General features: G+C 33.5%; 2 protein-coding genes across 2 annotated transcripts; one reads left to right on the forward strand and one right to left on the reverse strand.

Moving 5' to 3' along the window:
• Window positions 1–136: 136 nt before the first annotated feature.
• On the forward strand, window positions 137–6271 carry LOC110838540 (ATP synthase mitochondrial F1 complex assembly factor 1). The gene is made up of 7 exons (XM_022081837.2): window positions 137–373; window positions 815–971; window positions 1809–1871; window positions 2311–2409; window positions 3023–3118; window positions 3852–3956; window positions 5304–6271. Exons 1-7 carry the CDS (start codon window positions 204–206, stop codon window positions 5457–5459), a joined length of 846 nt encoding a protein of 281 aa, XP_021937529.1. The 5' UTR covers window positions 137–203; the 3' UTR covers window positions 5460–6271.
• Window positions 4008–18618, reverse strand: LOC110838552 (RUN domain-containing protein 1). Its single transcript, XM_087355674.1, has 13 exons — window positions 18330–18618; window positions 17498–17591; window positions 16218–16364; window positions 15004–15169; window positions 13984–14078; window positions 12407–12497; window positions 10653–10768; window positions 9982–10118; window positions 9480–9678; window positions 8931–9134; window positions 8747–8844; window positions 8436–8530; window positions 4008–7637 (listed from the first exon to the last, which is right to left on the reverse strand). Exons 1-13 carry the CDS (start codon window positions 18464–18466, stop codon window positions 7531–7533), a joined length of 1686 nt encoding a protein of 561 aa, XP_087211800.1. The 5' UTR covers window positions 18467–18618; the 3' UTR covers window positions 4008–7530.
• Window positions 18619–18764: the final 146 nt, after the last annotated feature.

Raw genomic sequence — 18764 nt, forward strand, 5'->3', positions numbered from 1 at the left:
TCATTTGTAACGTGAAGAGTAATGTAACGTGAGTGGCTAATTGTCTACGATTGTGACTCTGCAGGCAACAAGTTTTGAACTACAAAAAGGAACACCTCCATGTGTAATTAATAATCTGTGATTAGTAAAGCTGACAGCACGGATTATCAGTGTCACCAACATTGCACATTTTACCTTATTGACCTCGGTTGGATGATGTGATAATGGCAGTACTTAGTAGAGGATATGCTGTAGTAGCGTGGAATTGGGGGGTGTTACTTCAACAAAGACGGAATATTATGTCATCCATCTTTCGGGCAGAAAAAGCGATAGAAGACTTGCAAAATAATCCATACTACGAGAAATACTGCAGGAAGATAACAGCATTTCAGAAGTTTGTTTTTCGGATTGTAGTATTTGTATAAGTGTATGCCCCTGGTAGCGGTAGGTTAGGTTAGGTTAGATTAGTATATTGTAATTTTTAATTATTTTATTGTGCTTTGGTTGTGATTGTGGCCAGTCCACACCCCAAAACACTTGTTACTATTACATTTTCTTTGCCTTGTTTTTACGTTTTTAGTTTTACAGTAGCCGCAAGCGTGATGCCTCAAAATTTTAAGGAACTTTCTTGAATGGCACCAGTTAGTAACATCAAACCACTGACTTCAGTGATAAGTTTGGAATTACGTTAGAATGGTTTATATTACATATTTCACGCTGACAGACTCCACAAAAGTTTAATGATAATTGGAGCATATGTTTGAAGCCCTGAAAAGTTTGCTGTATGCATTCCAATTATCATGCTAATTGGTTATCACCTCTCTCAATTTTACAGTACATCTCCAGGAGAATTTATGACCCGGCTGAGAGAACATAAGGAACAAAATACTACAATTAAACAAGCATATGGCGAAGAAAGAGAGTTTTCATCATTATTACATCCCAAAGAAGACATTGCAAAATGCCACTCTCCTACATTCACAAAACAAAAGGTGAAAATACTCTTGATGAAGTTTAATGAGACATGTCAGATAGTCATTGAAGATACTTCTATTGATGTCTTGGTTATTTTAAATTTCAGAGTTGATAGTATCCTCATAATGGTATATGAATTTCAGGATTATCCTGTGGTTAACTCCCACTCTGCTGTACAGCATATGTGATAAACATATATTTCCACTCATTTTATATTAATCTCAAAAGATAGTATTCATGTCCCATGTAATATAATTTCTTTGCATTCATAAATAAAGTGGTGCATCTTGATAACACATGCCAGAAACAATTTGTAACAACAAAGGGCATGAACTTTGCAGAAGATATTGCAAATGACACACAGTAGAAATACTTGTGGAATATTCCATAAATGTCATGGGAATGGAATTCTGAGATGGGGGGTGGGGAACTGATATTCAGTTAAACAGAAATTATCACAGAACTTTTCAGCCCATTTTTTTAATACAACACTGCCTTATTCATTAGAAGCTATAAAATCTGTTTTATAAGTGTATAGAATTGACATGACACTGAACATCATTACTGAATGGTTAGAATTGTTGCTTTATAGTAGGAAGATCCTGGTCTCAAATCTTGGCCCAGAGATTGTCATTGACAGGTTTGTGATAGTTTTCTTCAGCCTCTCTAAGTGTATTCTGGGGGGTAATACCTTAAATTTGGCCATGACAAATTCTTTCCACATGTTTTCAATTCATTAATCATTTGATGGCATACAGTCTGAGTAACTGAAGCATTGTTAAATAAACCACACAAAAATACATAAAAGACAATGTCCAGTCATCTCATAAAGAACAACCATTATTACATTACAGGTACTGAATGATGTTATGAAAATGGAACTAGTTGCAGATAAGAAGTGTGAAGAAATAAAACAGGTCAGATCTCACTGTGTTCATGTTATTTGCACATAGTACTATGCTTTTGTGTATTTCTACATCAAGGTGGCCAGTTATGTATTTTTTGCTCATATAGTTTTTAAGTAGTTACAGTATTTATGTAAAGCATTGAAAGAAATATAATTGATTGTATATTCACATATTTTTACATTTCTCCAACAAACCTGAATTTAGTAGTTCAGTTTATTTTGCATTATGTCTATGCTTTATCTAATAAATACAAATAATCCAAATTTTGTAACAAGTCTTGCAGTTGAGGGGAGTACATGCTAGATAGGTTGAAGTACATGGTGTCTGTGTTGTAAAGTCATTTCCTTTACATTAAATCAGACTTTAGAAGAGGCAGCCATCTTCACACTCAACCTCAAATCCTATACAATAATATTTCAGTTATTTATTTATTATATTTTCAATTCAGATCTGGGAAGAATATCACAAACAAAAGGAAGTCATTGCAGCAGCAGTACCCAGCATAGTGTACGATACCATAAATTTAAGAAGCCAGCAATTTCCAGTAGTAAGTGTATTTAATCTTTCTGTCCAGGGATCATTTCCAGACTCAGTTAACATATCTACATATTATCACTGTTGTATATGAATTTCTATTAGGATCTTACAGACCGTAATTAGTTGAATGCCTTAGTATGGTGGATATCAACTCAAATCATGCCTGATACATTACTTTTGATAACCATTATTTAAAAACAGCCATTACCAAAACATACAAGACAGTTCTCCTTATGCTTATATTTTTAGTAATTAAACCTTTTATTGGCAGTTTTAAATATAGATTCAAGAAGCCCTCTACACAAGCTACACTCATCAACTTGTAATAGCTAGTGTAATATAAATGAGGTTTTGTACAAGTGTTGCATAGCTCTAGCAATGGATAGTGTCATAATATACATGTTTATGGTACAGGGTCTTCACACTTAAGTTTGTATGCCAGAGGATTATCTAGTCAGGCCAAAACATGTAGTATATATAGTAAAATACAGGTTGTGTAGATAGCTGTGTTATGTACTTTATTAGAGAACATAAAAGCTTCAATACTATTGGCATTCTGCCATGCAATTTTATAAAATCAAATGCTTGTAGCACTATAGAGGGACATGTTTTGTGCTTTACAGTTTGTATTTCCACTTCCACGAGACAGAGGATATGAGTTCATCTTATGTCAGTTTTCTGGCCATGAAGCTCATTTTACACCTCTTATTAATTATCAGGTATGCATAGTAGATATTTTGTGCCCAAGAAAAATTAATTTGGCATATTAGGTTTTCTTCATGTTCTAGTTTGAGCAAAGAACACCTCATAGGCCTGTCCATGCAGGTTGCATTTTTCACAACAGCGGGAATGAAAGTCCCATTGTTGGAACCTGTTGAACAGCAGTGGAATCCAAGGGTTCCCATTGTTGTACAACCACCATGAAATACCCCTGTGGAATGTCAGTATACTCCATAAAGTACACCTTTCTCTTATTATAGGTTGCTGTATTTCATATCATTTGTAGTTTGAGTGCTGTAATTTGACTATTGGAATTCTTATAACTGATTTGATTTTCTCTCATTTGAAACATGTTCTCAGGCTTATTAAACTTCACTGAATTCAGTCCTTAAAGCGAAGAACTGCTATAATACATTACAGTGGCAACAATAATGCTTTAGATTTATGTGTGGGAGGCAACTTGCCAAGTAACTGACAATTCTGACTGAGGGTATTCGTGTTCCATGGTTTACACATGCAGATACCAGGAAAATACCTTAAAATAAACCTAGATCACTTTGTTCCAACTCAGCTGCTAACCCACCATTCATTATCTACAACACTTCTAGCTTTTCAGTTCGAAGAGCATAATTACATAACCTCAGAATCAATACAGTTGATCACATATTTGTTTATGTGTTTGATAGCTTGAAGCCACTAGTAATTCATTATTTTCAATTCCTGGTGTTGCAGGCTCATAAGGAAAATGCCCCAGAGTGCTTGACTATGACTCATTATACTGACTTAAAAGAGAAGGGACTAGTGCTGATGCGTGGAGAATACAATAAGGATATTCTTGTAAGTATGGCAGGAATAGGAATTCATAGCAAATTTAAATCTTTGTTGCCCTATGCTGAACTAGTTAAATTTTATTAGTCACAGGTATCAAGTAACTTGATCATACCAAATTGAGGTTTTCACAGCACTGTAAATCCCCAATATCAGCATCTGATTACACAAAATACATTGAAAACTCTGATTAAATCCCTGTTAAACAGTTCCATCACAATTCTAGTTACCAGGTCATTTTGCTATGTTATCAAATGAATAATAAATTAATATAATCTGAGATTCGAGGTTCTCGTGGTAGTGAAGGTGTCAGTTGTGATCTAGGTCATGATGACATGCAGCCTTGTAGGTGAATACCAGTGTTTCAGAGCACTAGGATTCAACTATGAAGATGGAGGCAATCTGTTCTTCCAAAACACTGGTAACAACCTGGAAGGCTATGAAGCAACACAATCCATACCAGAATTGGCAAATTAATGCTATGTATAATTAAAAGAGGAATGAGAGTCTATACAAATATGCACATTTTTGGATGTGCTTTACCTTTTAATACCTGGATATGTAGTGAACACTAGGAATTAATGATTCTAGACATTCTTCTGAAACAGAATTTAAATATTAAGTTCATTACAGAAAGAATAGGATAAATCACAAATTCTTACTGAAATTTAGAAAGATTGCAACAGTGTAACGCTTTGTGAATATCACAACAGTTCAAATAAAATTCTCCAAATGAAATTGTCATGCTTACTTCCCTTGAAATGCTTTGATCTTCTACGTGAATGCATGAAACATTAATAAATATGGTATTGATCAATCTTTGTACAAAATTTTTGCTGGAGTCAAGTTCCAAATCAGTCACATTTGTAAATTTCAACCCAGTGTTCAATACATCATTTGTAGTTACGCTTGTCATCTATTACTGTACCAGATTTCATTTGCTTAGTTGTGATGGGTTGCCAATAATAATCACCATCATTAACAAAACGAAAGTTAAATACAGATTTTGCATGCCACATTTATTGTACATTTGGCACAAATACATGTCACCATAAAAGATTTACTGACCCTACAATGGATCTAGTGGCAGTGCTTCTTCAAAGTTTGTTAATGACTGAATTAAAAAGGACAAACTTGGGTGATATGTGGCATGATATTTATACCAAGTTTTATGGTGACATGATCCATGATTCCACTGTACAGCTTTAATCACACTCACGACTAAGTCTTGATTTGAACCAATTTTCTGTTTAGTAGTATGATGTGTGGGTGAAACATTTCCTGCGATTTGTTGGACACTTTTACTGTTGTTCGTGTAACTTTTAAGTTACTAATTATGTATGTCATTTTATGCAGAATGGAACAGAGGCCCAGTGTTTAGCAAACCAACTGCAGCTGTACTATGGCCAAGATAATGCAAAGAGATTGAAGCTTTTAGAACGATTCACTTATACACCACAGGAATTCAAGCATATGGATCTCATAGCCGAACTTGAGTGTCTGTCTCTATAAATAATGTGTTCTAGATTTCCTCATGTTTCATATTTGATGGGTTTAGAGCATTATATGTAGTTTTAGACAGTGAGAGTTACTGGTTAATAAATAGTTTACATTTAAACAAAGTTTTAAAGTTTCTGATGATGGTAGCATTACGATCTATAAAAGTGGTATTTTGGACATGTCCTTTTGTCCATATCTGAGGGCAGCTCAACCAGCAGGCCCAACATTAGGGTCTCTGTCTTTACATGAAGACAAAAGAAGATCCAGCTTCCAAAATGTAATTTATTGAAAAAGTCCAAAATACCACTTTACAGATTAGTTTACATTTCTCTCAATACGTCTTGACTTTTATGAGACCAAAATATTTGTTTCTGCCATAAACTCTAAACTTCCTGAATAAAAAAAGTTGTCAGTTAATCTGTGAATAAAAAGTGAACAATGACTTTTCTTTTCCATCATGTCACATCACCTCACATGATAAAATATAATTCTGAAGGAAAAGGCTACAAAATTAGACCCACAAAGTCATAAAAGAAAATGTACTCATTCTGTAGAAAGAGCAAGATTTTTTTGTCTATATTTATAGTGCACTATATGTACACAATATCATTTTTCTTCCTGTCAATGTGACAGTCACTAGAACATAATGCTCTCCTCGTCTGATGATGTGGTGGACCAAAATTGCTTCTTCGTGTGTGTCAATAAGCAAGGAACTGTTTACATGTAACTGGTTTCTTCTGTGTATGACCCACCTTAGACTGTTTCATCTACATTATTAATATCTTTGTAATTTGTTTTGTTGCAATAAAATTATTTGTTACTAATCCAAATATACAATTTGTTACAAAAATAGCTCAAGTACTTACTGAATGTCACAGATTTTTTTTCCAGAAATAAATTAAGGACTTATGCTCTGAACAGCACAGGTATGGCTGTGCAGCTTTTACATTTTCTAAACTGTTTGGTGGAAGAAAATAACTTTATTCGCATTGTAAGTACACAAAAGGATAAGGCAAATGAAGGGGGTGGGGTGGAGATGGAAGTTAATGCTGCATTATTCACCAGTAAAGAGGCACATCAATACTAACCATGTGAAATACTTGAAAATATTTACCATTCCCTTGCCCTGATGATGGATATAACAATGACCTCTGAAATGTTTGTGAACTTCTACCAGGCTACACAGTGTTATAACCCAGAATACAGCTATCTTCATTTACAAAGTTTTGTAAGAAAACCTCTAGGGAATAAACCACTTCATAAACTGGTTTGAAGAGATGCAGGATAGAGTCTGCGTGAACATGATGAGCCTTTTCGAGTCCATAAATTTCTTGATCAGATGAATAACTAGCAGCTGGTCTAATGAGACACTATACAATGGAATTAAGATATCTTTTATTGAAGTAAATTCATTTACTTGTTTCTTCTTCATTATAGAACTGAATGTACTGGATTCTCATATGGCGACAATACTGCAATATGTTTTATTTTGCTAAAATACCTATTGTTAAACCGAATTTATTTATATATATTAAGCTGCAAGGGTCACAATGTTTATAAAACTACTGTTTAATTCTATCAAGCTTAAGACATTCTTATTATGATCAGTCTAGTAGGCTGTTGACCAGCATTGGGTAATATTAAGTTCAAACCACAAAACTGGCTTTGTGTGCTACCATTTCATCCAGAAGTCACACGATGACACTTGCTGCACTGAGACTCAGTCAAGAGAACCTCATCACTTCAAACAGGATGTTCCATGAAAAGGTAAGGACGTTATGTGAGCAGAACATACTGAGATACTTCAGTCTGTTCACTCCTCTGAATCATCACAATATTTAATTAAAATTACTAAATAATTTTGTTGCTAATACAGAATATTGCATACATGAAACTTACCATTAATTTTATTTGTTGATCAGAAACTTAATGCACCTGATTAAACCAAATTTAAAAAAATAAGATACCAGAATCATTCTACATTCACATCAGTTCATGCTGGGGTAAGTTGATTTCTGTATGCTGGTTATTAGGCAGTAGTACTACATTGTATGCATCAGACATGTCTAGATGCTGCAGAATGCTAAAATGCATCTTTGATGTTTTGAAATTGACGGATTGCCAGATCCACAGGCAATTCAAATTTGCACTGTGATAATCTTTCCAAACTACGGAAACTATCTTCAAAACCTGGAAGAAAAACCATACATTCAACAATATTTCCCCAACATTGCTCTAGAATGACTATGTAGCACAAAACTGTTTCTGCATGAAAGTAAGTTATGTAACATTTCTGGACTCGTTACTATATAATAATTAAATTAATACAACATTTAATTTATAAATTACCTCCAGTTAGATGTACACAATTAGAAGGAAAGCACAAAAATATGTTTTAAACAAAAACCAGTATTTTACCTTGAGCTTTCATTTTGTTTACATTAAGATTTGCCGCCATATCTGATTCTACTGTACATACATTTGCATAAATTTCCTGACTATCCCTAAAAGAAATGGTTTTACAACTGTATATCTACTAATAGAAATACTCACAATAGACAAGGACTGATTTTTTATTTTATGTAATGCTTCTTCTGATCATAATTTTCAGTCATCATGGTGTTTTCGCAGACAGAATAACCATTTTTGGTGACATAGTTTGTCATGCACCTTAAGTAATTCTACAACTGAAAATGGGACAACTAATCTAAATATAAAGTTAAAAATAATATTAATATTAGTCATCTTCACATAACAAACCAATATTACAAGCGTTAGTATTTATTTACATGTCTATGTTTATTATTTTACTAGCAACATAATTCTGCCAGTCCGTCATCAGGCATTGGTCACTTATACAACTATATTACGCTTTCATAGTAATATATGAGCATAAAACATATGTCTAAAACACAAAGAGCCTTGTAGCAACTATGTTTTAAATACACTACTACACTAAACATCTAAGCAGTACTGCTGTATCCATACCTGTTTTAGCAACATAACTCCAAGACTGATAGTAGAGTTCCAGTAGTGAGAGGCATCTAAATATTAAACGTAGCCATGGAACCAACTTTTTGGAACTACAAGCGAAAGAAAAATAAACACATTAAAAATATAATTTTGAAGGTATCAATCACAATCCTGATTAACTTCATCAGCCCTAATCTTCTTCTCTGGTGAACAAAGGCTTAATTAAATTCTGAATTCCAATTTAAGATTTGAAAATCAGTTAAAACTTATCAAAAGTCACAAGTATTTCTGTACTCTATGGGCCAAGCATCAAGCAGACTACTTACTTCAATGCTGCACAAATGAAGGCTTTAAAATGTGAATCATAACTCCTCTTGTACTGTGTGTGTGTAGTGATTATATTTCCTATGACACCCAGCAAATTCTGAAAAGAAAGAGCACACATCTGATATTAATAATATATAATTAAAGAACTTCAAGGAATATTTTATAAATATGCAAAAATCTCACCTGTTTATTTGAAATAGCTGTCCCACCTACAATATCCAAATTAAAACTTTGTGATAACTTTCTAGCTGGTGTGGAATTATACCGCTCTCCATTCTTCAATTCATAATACTTCAAAATCAGTTCCCAGGCATGCATTCCTTTGCCAGATGTATTCATTTGTGGAAAGCAACCAATAAATGGAACAACGCTAACACTCTGACCAACCTAAAGGATCAGAAATGAACAAATGAAGTTAAGCAACTAAGACAATACAACATAATTTCAGAAGAAAACTTATGTTTTAAAAACATACATATACATACATATCTACAGAGTACACCCATTCCTAGGCTAAACTAAAAATTAACACTTTGAATTATAGTGTAGTATATAAGTGGATACACACTGTACACAGTAGTAGTTTCACATTTTCTCTTAGATATTTTAAAAAGAATTTCATCAAACAACTTATACAAATTCTTATATTGCTAGTACAGTGCCAGTAGCACAAAGATAGTGTTCTTATCAATACTGATTTATTTAGGTCATGGCATTAATTAAAATACTTACAGGCATTAACCCATGCTGCATCAAATCACGAATACTGAGAGCCAACTGCTTCCTTACTGCAGACGTGAGCTTAACATTACAGAGTACAACAGGAGCATCTTCAGAGTCTGAAGTGTAATCAGAGTCCAATGTATTCTCAGGGTTTGAAGCTAGTTCTATTACACACTCCACTGCTAATTCAAGATTTGCTCGTAGATCTCTGAAAATGAATTTCAAAACTGATATAAGTGAAAGTAGTGTTAGTGGGAGTAAAACACAGTTCTTAAATGCATACAGGTCTAAAAGCAATGGCAGTCTAGATGCTTCAAGTTTACAAAGTTATAAAAAATGACTATTCCTATTATAAACTTATAGTCAAAATGAGAAACATACATGAAAAGGCACACAATTTCCAGTTTCTGGACTGATGGGTCAAAATGGGGGGCCCAATTCCAGTGGCCAATAAGAAGTCCTGATTTTTCTCTTAAACTGGGACAATGTGTAATATTACGATAATTCTTACCCCCAGTGATTTGCTTTCATTGTTTTCTTTAAAGTGTTCTTTTTGAAGTGATCACTACCACAGCCAAACTGCGCAACAGCAAATATCTGCAACATTGTAGCTGCTTTCTTCATTATGTTTATAGTTTCTGCTCGAATCTGAAACAGGAATAAGCGAATAATTATTTATTCCCAATCTGTAATTTACGATTGTGCTAAATTCTTAATTAAATGCAAATTGTTTTCATTAAATAGTTGCATCAAGAGAAAAATTATATGCAATCAAATTTGTAACTTAATTTCAGAGAATATATATGGGTATCAAATTTGTTATTAACAACTACTTATTCTCGATATGATTTATTTTTGTGTTCTGTCTATCAAAATTAAGTTTTAATGCAAAATAAACAATTAAAAATTATACTTCTGATATCAAATATCAGATGCTGTCTTACATCATTGTTTGTTCCTTTGCTCTGGATGTGTTTGTACCTACCAGACACTTTGCAGATCCTCATCTAAACAAGTCTTAATAACATGAAATTAAAGGGATAACCAAAGCTTGAATCTTCATATATCAGTTCGCAGCATGTATCAGAAACTGTATGAAACATTTGAAGGCAAGGAAGTATATACGAAGTTAGAGTTATATATTTATTTTATATAGCTACAGTTCAAAGAAATATATCACACCTCATCCTCATTTTTGTTTTGAAATTTCCTTCTTGTCAGAGATGATAACCCACCATGGACAGGGCAGTTGCACGTACATTCCTTGTGTTTCATACTTCTTTCTGTCGTTCCATCACCTAACAAAAAGGCATGAAATTGTATGTGATTAGCTTTGTAAGAAGTGAAGACACATATATTAATCTAAATACTGAAATTTAACAAGACTACTTGACTACTTACAAGACATAATTCACTATTCCTAATTGATACACATTGCATTTTGTTATACTAATTAACAAAATTCACATGGAAATAATAGCACAAACTCTTAAAAAGTATTTAAAATATAATGCATATCACTATCTTTGAAGTTCTACACGTTCATAATAAAATAATTTGGTATCATTAATTCAGGGCACTACAAAAAGTGTTTTATGCATCTAAATGCTACGCAGTATCTAAATTTAACACAGAAATGTTACAGCCACTGTATGCATACAAGCACAGAAACAAAGTTGTTCTCAATGCAGAACATATTCAATATAATTTCCAGTTTGTGTTATGACATATATCTTCAAAACAAATATTTATATCACTGATGACTTTAAGGCATGTCGTCCAAAATTGTGTGACACAGCTACATGATTATAACTGCCGATTCCATGAAGAAATCAGTTTTTACTGTCTAAACTTAGTTACCCTTCAGGCTAAACCAAAGAAACTGCATGGATTAATTTCTTTGCTATGTGGTGGCTGGACCTGTCAATAATCATGGAATCTGGAAAACTGAGAAATCATTCAAAGTCTCCATCAGAAAATCATTAGCTGTATGTGGCATCAGTACTTTCATACTTCCACTCAGTCATGAAATGTGGTATAATATTCTGGGTTTAAACTCAATGACAGTAGCAAAACAGTATTCTTAATGAAAACATTGGATGAGAATACATAAATCAGTTCTATTTTATTTATAAAGGGACAAAAGACTTGCTCTGTGGCAGAAAAAAACCAGTATGGTAATGGACATTACATGCACTCCTGCTTAAATGTAAATTATAACAATGTTGGTTTTTATGCATGTTGGCAGGTTCCTTACATTATTTATTTTTCATGGTATCATAAAATTTCAGTAACGAGCACAATATGTGTGTACACAGAATCTAAATATGAACATGAACAGGACAAGAAAACATGACCTAGAAGTACAGTACATGAAAACCAAATACTTATGAAATCACACACCACATTCAATACAGTGTATTAAATTAAAATTAACTCACTCAAATATTTTTATATACCAAATATAAGTTGCATATAAAAGTTCATGAAAGTGGATGACACAAATACACTGACTTACTACCAACGACAATAGAGCAAATTAACAAAGTACCTAGTCCCCAATATGTGCAACCCATCTCAACATGCAACCACGTTGAAAACACATGCAAAGCCATAATGTTGCCTTATTAACTTCATCATTCTTTACAATTTTTCACTTTCAAGAAATTAAACTGATCTGTTGGATGTTCAAAAAGTTGTAGCTTCTTCATGCAAACAATTTAAAAACAAAATTATACTCAGGGCACAACTATTTGGAAACATTAATAAAGTGTCAGTTTAAAACTGTGGAACATTTTATAAGGATATTGGGAGGATCATCAGTTGCATAGTACAAGTAATTTTCTGCATTCATTTCCAGTGCATCAAATAAAAGCATGTGTGAAATGCAACAGGGAACACAAGCAGAAGCAAAGTGTTTCACAAAACATTAGTACCTTGCAAAAATTCTATGAATCGTTCCAAATCAGAAATTTGAGTTTTCAGCTGAGTTACCAAGTGTTCTTTCATCTTCAATGGGTTAACCAGCTACAAATAAGAAACAGAACTTGAGTTGTTAGTAGTATTAAAGCAACTAGTATAGTTACCACAGCCATGAAATTTTTTATTGAAATGCACCAACTTTAATGCTGATCTTAATGCGAAGTATCATGCCAGCTTTTGACAAAGTAATGCATCTTAATTTCTGATCACTTCGACAATATGCTTAAAGACATGATGAATCATTGGTCAGAATTTGCTTTACTTAGATTACAGCCGAATCTGAATACAAGACCATCATTTTCCAGAGACAAGAAGATTCATTTAATGCACAACCAAGTGATACATTATAAAAATTAACACTTCTCAAAAGTACATTCTTTTAATTACTGTAACATGCAAAAACATTAATGTTGCACTCAATGCAAGTATGAACTATACTTAATAACTAAGTTTCATTTCTTTGTCTCAAGCTATAACTGTTATGATTCATTTCTGTTAAAAGCAAACAACTCTTAACAGAAAGTCATGGTGTCCAATTAAAATGCAAATTAGAACACACGCTTGTATGTTAAGCACCCTATCACCAATGTAACTACTGCAGTAAAAAGCTAAATATGAATATGTAGCAGACATTCATATACATGCAAAACTACATGCTCACTTTACAAATATTTTAATTTGTAATTAATATTAAATGTTACACAAAATTCCTACAACTAATTAAGGTTTAAATTTCCAGACATTTGTTCTATACAAAGATGTCAAATGTTTATGCACTGTAACACAGAACAACCTTATCAATCTGAAACTCAGGACCAAAAAATAGATTTCGCTTATCTATTGGTATTATTATTCCATGTTTACATGAAATATGTTTCTCATTTCTAAGTTACTGCCTGTAAACAATCTTCTGAGCCAGATATTACTTGAATATCTCACTAACATAACTGTATTCTAACAGCAAGTTAACTGCTTCTCATACGAAATGGCAGATGTACCTAATTTTATACTCTTCCATGAACAGTGGTTACCATGGAAAATTAAGCCCTAAAATCAAATTCAGATATACTACCTAGAATATAAACCGGGGCATCATCCAAATAAACTGGACGGCCACAGCTAAAAACAGGGGCTCCATAATAACAGTGCCTCAGGAGTCCATTTCTAAACACTGCATGACCCCTAGGACAAATACTAGCAAGATGTAACAAGTGCCAAGTCGGAGGCAAATTTAGGACCAAAGGTCAGCCTGCAATGATGCCACTGCAGTAGCAGGAAGAGGGTCTATATGAAGGAATCCATGCTTAACCTCTTCTGAAAATTGTTGATATATTCTACAAATCATCCACAGAATTTAACAGCAGTCACTGATAGATGTCTTGAACAAAAACAATTTCTTTCTTAATTTTATTACACCAAATCTAAAAAATAAATAAAGCTCTTCACAAAAAGTTTTATAAAATAACAATGGCCAGTGGAGCTGAACATATAATCCTTGATATTCACTCATATATTTGTCTCTGAAAATTACCTGGCTTATTGCATAATCAACTTGACTTCGAAGATCATCCACTGTCAATTTATCCATGTCATCTACATTTAAGTTGATTTTTCCTTTTAGCTGATCTAGGAGGGGGAAAAACAACACATTTTTTATTTATCATTTAAAAACATATCATTTGATTATAGGCCTTACATAGAGAAAGACAGTATGCATAATGACTACTGAATGTTCAGTCTGTAAGATTATAAAAGAAAGTGGTTATGGTCAAAGCTAAACCTCATCAGATTTCTGGTTCTCATAGCAGTATGAAGATGACTGTTTTATTTTGGCAACAACCCTCCCTCCAAAGTCTTTACTTATTTGCCATTCATAATCAGTATCTTTCATTCAATGCTATATGACCTCTGCAGTTGAAAGAACAATTAAATAACCTAAAAATGAACCAATCAATAACTGGTATTTAATTAATTTGTTCACATAAAGTCTATCAGCCACGTACTATGGCTTAAGCATTTTCCAGCTGGTCAGAAGTTACAATAATTTACCACTAAACCATTAATCTCAGAGACAAAATTTGGCTGTCCCCCCACCAATACAGGAATTTAAAACCCCATTCTCTCATGATAAAAGTTAGAAGTTTATGGCATTATTAATGGTAATGTAGTTTGGGAAATACCAGCTGCTGCATACACATTCATGCAGGAAGGAAATTCAAAAATTCAAAAACATGGCATAAGACCAGGTCTGCTGCCAATAATAACTAGTTTCATCCAAAACAAATGCTATGAATATTTTTGAGGCACTGAGTAAGCAGCATTAGGAAGCCCTTCTTTAAACCACTAATAAAAGAATGTATTTGTTCATTCTTCCTGGCAGCACAATGCATTCCCATACACTACAAAAAGTTGGTTTCATTAGTAATTTCAGAGCTATAAGTGAGAGAAAGTCATGGTAATCTAATAAAATTTACTTTATATTTCTGATGGACAATAAGGTTAATCTGACACTTGTAAAAAACACTAACTCCATGCAAGGAACTATACATACCTATTATCACCCTCTGTCTTTCCATGACAACACTTTGTGGTAATCCTGCTTCACCTGTTTCATACGCATATTTCTCAAGGTCTTCCAACTGATTTTTAAGTTGCGTTATTAATTCTTTCTGTTTAGTTCTCTGTGCTAACATTTTTTCTTCTAAATCTTCTCCATCCTAAGAATGAAATGAAATAAATATCTGAAAATACAACCCTGATATATTATCACAATCATTGATTTCATATTAGTTTATTTAATGACACTTTTCAGCATCTCAGACTGTATATCGTCAGATGAGGGGATGACAGTGAGGATTATAATGAATTTGAAAGGACGTGGAAGGAAGTGGTCATGGTGTAATTTAAGGTACAATCCTGGCATCTGCCTGAAGTGACTTAAATAAACTATGAAAAATCCCAGTCAGGATAGCCGGTTTCCAGGCCGAGATTTGAACCCGAAACCTCTAGAATATAAAGCAGTAGTGTTACCCACTTGACTATGATGTTCGTGTTCTCAGATGTACATTGCTAAAAATAGAATAATTTATTTATTACATGCCATTTATATGAAAAATTGTAACTAATAGCTTTCTTATCTATTAAAAATTTATATAAAGCTCATGTACTCAAATATACAATTTTATGCTAATTATTTAATGGGAAATATTGGAAGGAAATATATATTTAAGACTGAATGTTTGTCAAAGTAATATCTTTGTTCATTCATAAATAAAGAAACATCTCACAACTGTGGCATACCTTAAAACTTGTGCATGCATAAGCCCTGATATGAGATGGTTTTCAAAGACAGTGTTCTGCTTCTGGCATCTCTCTCGCTCTATCTTTTTTTTTGCAGCAGAAGCAAAGGTATTGGAAATATGGAATCATATCTGACAACTGTTGTTACCATTACAAATTGTATCTAATAACAAAGCAGCTATAACCTAAGAGCTCCAAACACACAGAACAAGATCAATTAGATGTGATTACTGCTTTGAAAATCTATCTGTAGTCTACAGATAGTATGTCACACTTGCCACGTCTGTCTTCCTAGAAATCGATAAATCACATTTGACTTTTGAAACATTCTTATTCATTAGCAAGTATAAAATGACACTAAATTTGTAATGAAAATAAAGGCAAGAAACACCATCCTTCCTTTGAGTAAATGCCATACGCCCTATATATTGTTATTGTCATCATCTCATTACTACTACTGCTTACAGGATTTGAAGATGGCGTCATTAAGCCTTTGATTTTCCCATCACATAATTCTGGTATTCCTCTGAAAGCAAATGCCTCCAGTTCCTTTAACAGATTTTCTTTTTCACTTGGAGGTGCATCAACTATCTGTCTGAGTCGAAACTGAACCTAAAAATGGAAAACAATGTCGGACAATATACAAGTGTTAGAAATAATTCATTCACACAAATATCTGACCAAAGTAAAATATAATCACAGATTATATATCATACACAAAACTATTATCTATAGAACTACAAAAACAATTTCTCATTTCTGTACAGATAATACTGAGTGGCAGGAAAAGAACTCCAGGATTTAAAGAAGATGTATTTAGTGACCTGAACAAAACAGAACATCGTAAACAGCAACAAATCAAGTTTTGTTTTACTAACAGTGCAATGCATAAACAGTACACTGGCATTGTTTGCCATTCCACTGTTTCACATGTGGGTTTAAGTTGTGTTATGTGTGTGACAGTCAGTCACAGTGACTACAAGAGAAAGTACATTGTATGTTCTGGTATACCAAAACAAAATCTGCACAGCTATAAACAGATAAATCACATATTAAGCTGAGTGTAGCTTCTTTCTAAAACCTAGGTATGCTGTTTCAAAGAAGCCATTCATACATCAAACCTGACATGCTTCCTAAATGTGAACTCTTCTACACTACCAAATCCCTGACTTTTCTCAGACATTCTGTATTTACAGCATTTACTCATTCATAACATAATACAACTAGTCACTTCTTGGAATTTACGAATAATATTAAGAATAAGGAATGATTCACATTGTAAAATAAAATAGCCATGTACAAAAACACCCATTAACATGTGTCCTCAAGCCACAAGGATGGCATGCTAAAATTATACAATAAAAACATTAATGTCCATCCCAAAATGTATGGATTTTTGTCCAGCCATTCATTCCAGCTTCAGAAGTTCTTGTGGTCCCAGAAATATTTCTGCATGCTTTGAGAGGGGTACATTGGCTGATACTTGTGACAAGTTTAAAACAATTCCAGATGCTACTCACCTGCAATTAATTTCCCAAGTTAATAATGTCCGACCACTTCCACTCTTAAGCTTTACAGGTAGCAAGGTATGTGTGTGTGAGTATGCATATATATATATATATATATATATATATAGAGAGAGAGAGAGAGAGAGAGAGAGAGAGAGAGAAATTTCATAAGCTTTACACTAAGCTCTACAATACTTCTCTATGTGCATTATTAAAGGAGTTAATTAAAAATCCCACCTGCGCAAAATGAGTAGTCAAAGCAATAAGAGATGAATTAAGCAATTCCTGCTGTTCTTCAAGATCCCTGAGTCTTTCAGCTTCAGTAATGCCACTGCAAAAGACAGAAGTTACAGTATTCTGACATTATTTTCAGATGTCAACTTTGCAGTTCAACGTAAAGTATGTGACAAGTCTTGTCACTGTTTTGAATACAATGTTACACTTTTATACTCAAAATCTTTTATCGCCAGCATATAAGGTATATATTTGTAGACTATTAGCATCATTTACATGCTTTTCTACTAGTATAAGCAGAAAATTATTCTGTCCTACTTACAGTGTCCCATGAAATGTCAACCAAACTTCAGGAGGTTGTTAATAACATAATTTTTAGTTGAAAATTCCACTTACAACTGGTACAAAGCAGCAACTTCCATATGGCTAGGGTAAAGTTTGAAACATCTGCCCACAATAACTGTGGCTTATGTCCTTACAGAATGTATTACTGACATACAATAAAACCAGTCCCTGGATTATATGCTCGCCATTGTATTTGTTCCAGTACAGTACCAAATTGTGTAACTTCCAAATCAAAATTCCAAAGTGGCAGTCAAATTGGGTTAATACCCCAGACAATTCAATCATGCCTATTAAATTCAGAAATCGAATTCCTGTTTTGTTGAAAGATATGAACCTGATCAGTGATACCCATTACAATATTACAATTGAATTTGTTAGATACTGGTATCTTCTTACTATGGCACCTACTCTTTATAAACAAAATACTGTCGGTTTTGAAGCCTTACACATGCTCTCACCTCCTGGGAAATAACTTACGAGAGTAACTCACCGGCCGTTATTCTGTATATAACACGTTGCTTCATCATCCAAATCATTTGCTCCTAGAGGTGCCCATCTCTCACCAGCTGGATTACCATCATAAAAGTCCAAATCTTCCATTTCACTTGCATTATATACTTCTTCCATAATTCTTACTCAGGATAAATATCACAAACGGAGCGGACGTGTTTGTTATTACACTAAAATGAACCATCTGTTTCATAACAACAAGTCACAGAAAGTCAAAACCTGCCACACATGAATACCACCTACATAGTTACACTGTACGTATATTGATTAACCACGCATATCCTGCGTTCCGTTCCATTGTTGAATATTATATACACTCGATTGCGTCCAGAGTATTTCAAAGGGAAATATAACGTTGGTTCTTGCTCCGTGTAGATGAGCATTAGGATCGTTATTCCATAATACGTAACTACTG

This window comes from Zootermopsis nevadensis, unplaced genomic scaffold (assembly GCF_977971745.1).
Source record: "Zootermopsis nevadensis isolate Lab colony 2312 unplaced genomic scaffold, Znev_1.0 Znev_ptg000025l, whole genome shotgun sequence".
NCBI lineage: Eukaryota > Metazoa > Arthropoda > Insecta > Blattodea > Termopsidae > Zootermopsis > Zootermopsis nevadensis.

Coding starts and splice junctions, on each gene's coding strand:
- LOC110838540 (XM_022081837.2), top strand. CDS start 204: ATGGCAGTACTTAGTAGAGGATATGCTGTAGTAGCGTGGAATTGGGGG. Junction 374..814: donor AAGATAACAGCATTTCAGAA/GTTTGTTTTTCG, acceptor TCAATTTTACAG/TACATCTCCAGGAGAATTTA. Junction 972..1,808: donor CTACATTCACAAAACAAAAG/GTGAAAATACTC, acceptor ATTACATTACAG/GTACTGAATGATGTTATGAA.
- LOC110838552 (XM_087355674.1), bottom strand. CDS start 18,466: ATGGAAGAAGTATATAATGCAAGTGAAATGGAAGATTTGGACTTTTAT. Junction 16,365..17,497: donor TGACTACTCATTTTGCGCAG/GTGGGATTTTTA, acceptor TTCCATTTTTAG/GTTCAGTTTCGACTCAGACA. Junction 7,638..8,435: donor GAGTTATGTTGCTAAAACAG/GTATGGATACAG, acceptor TTTTTCTTCCAG/GTTTTGAAGATAGTTTCCGT.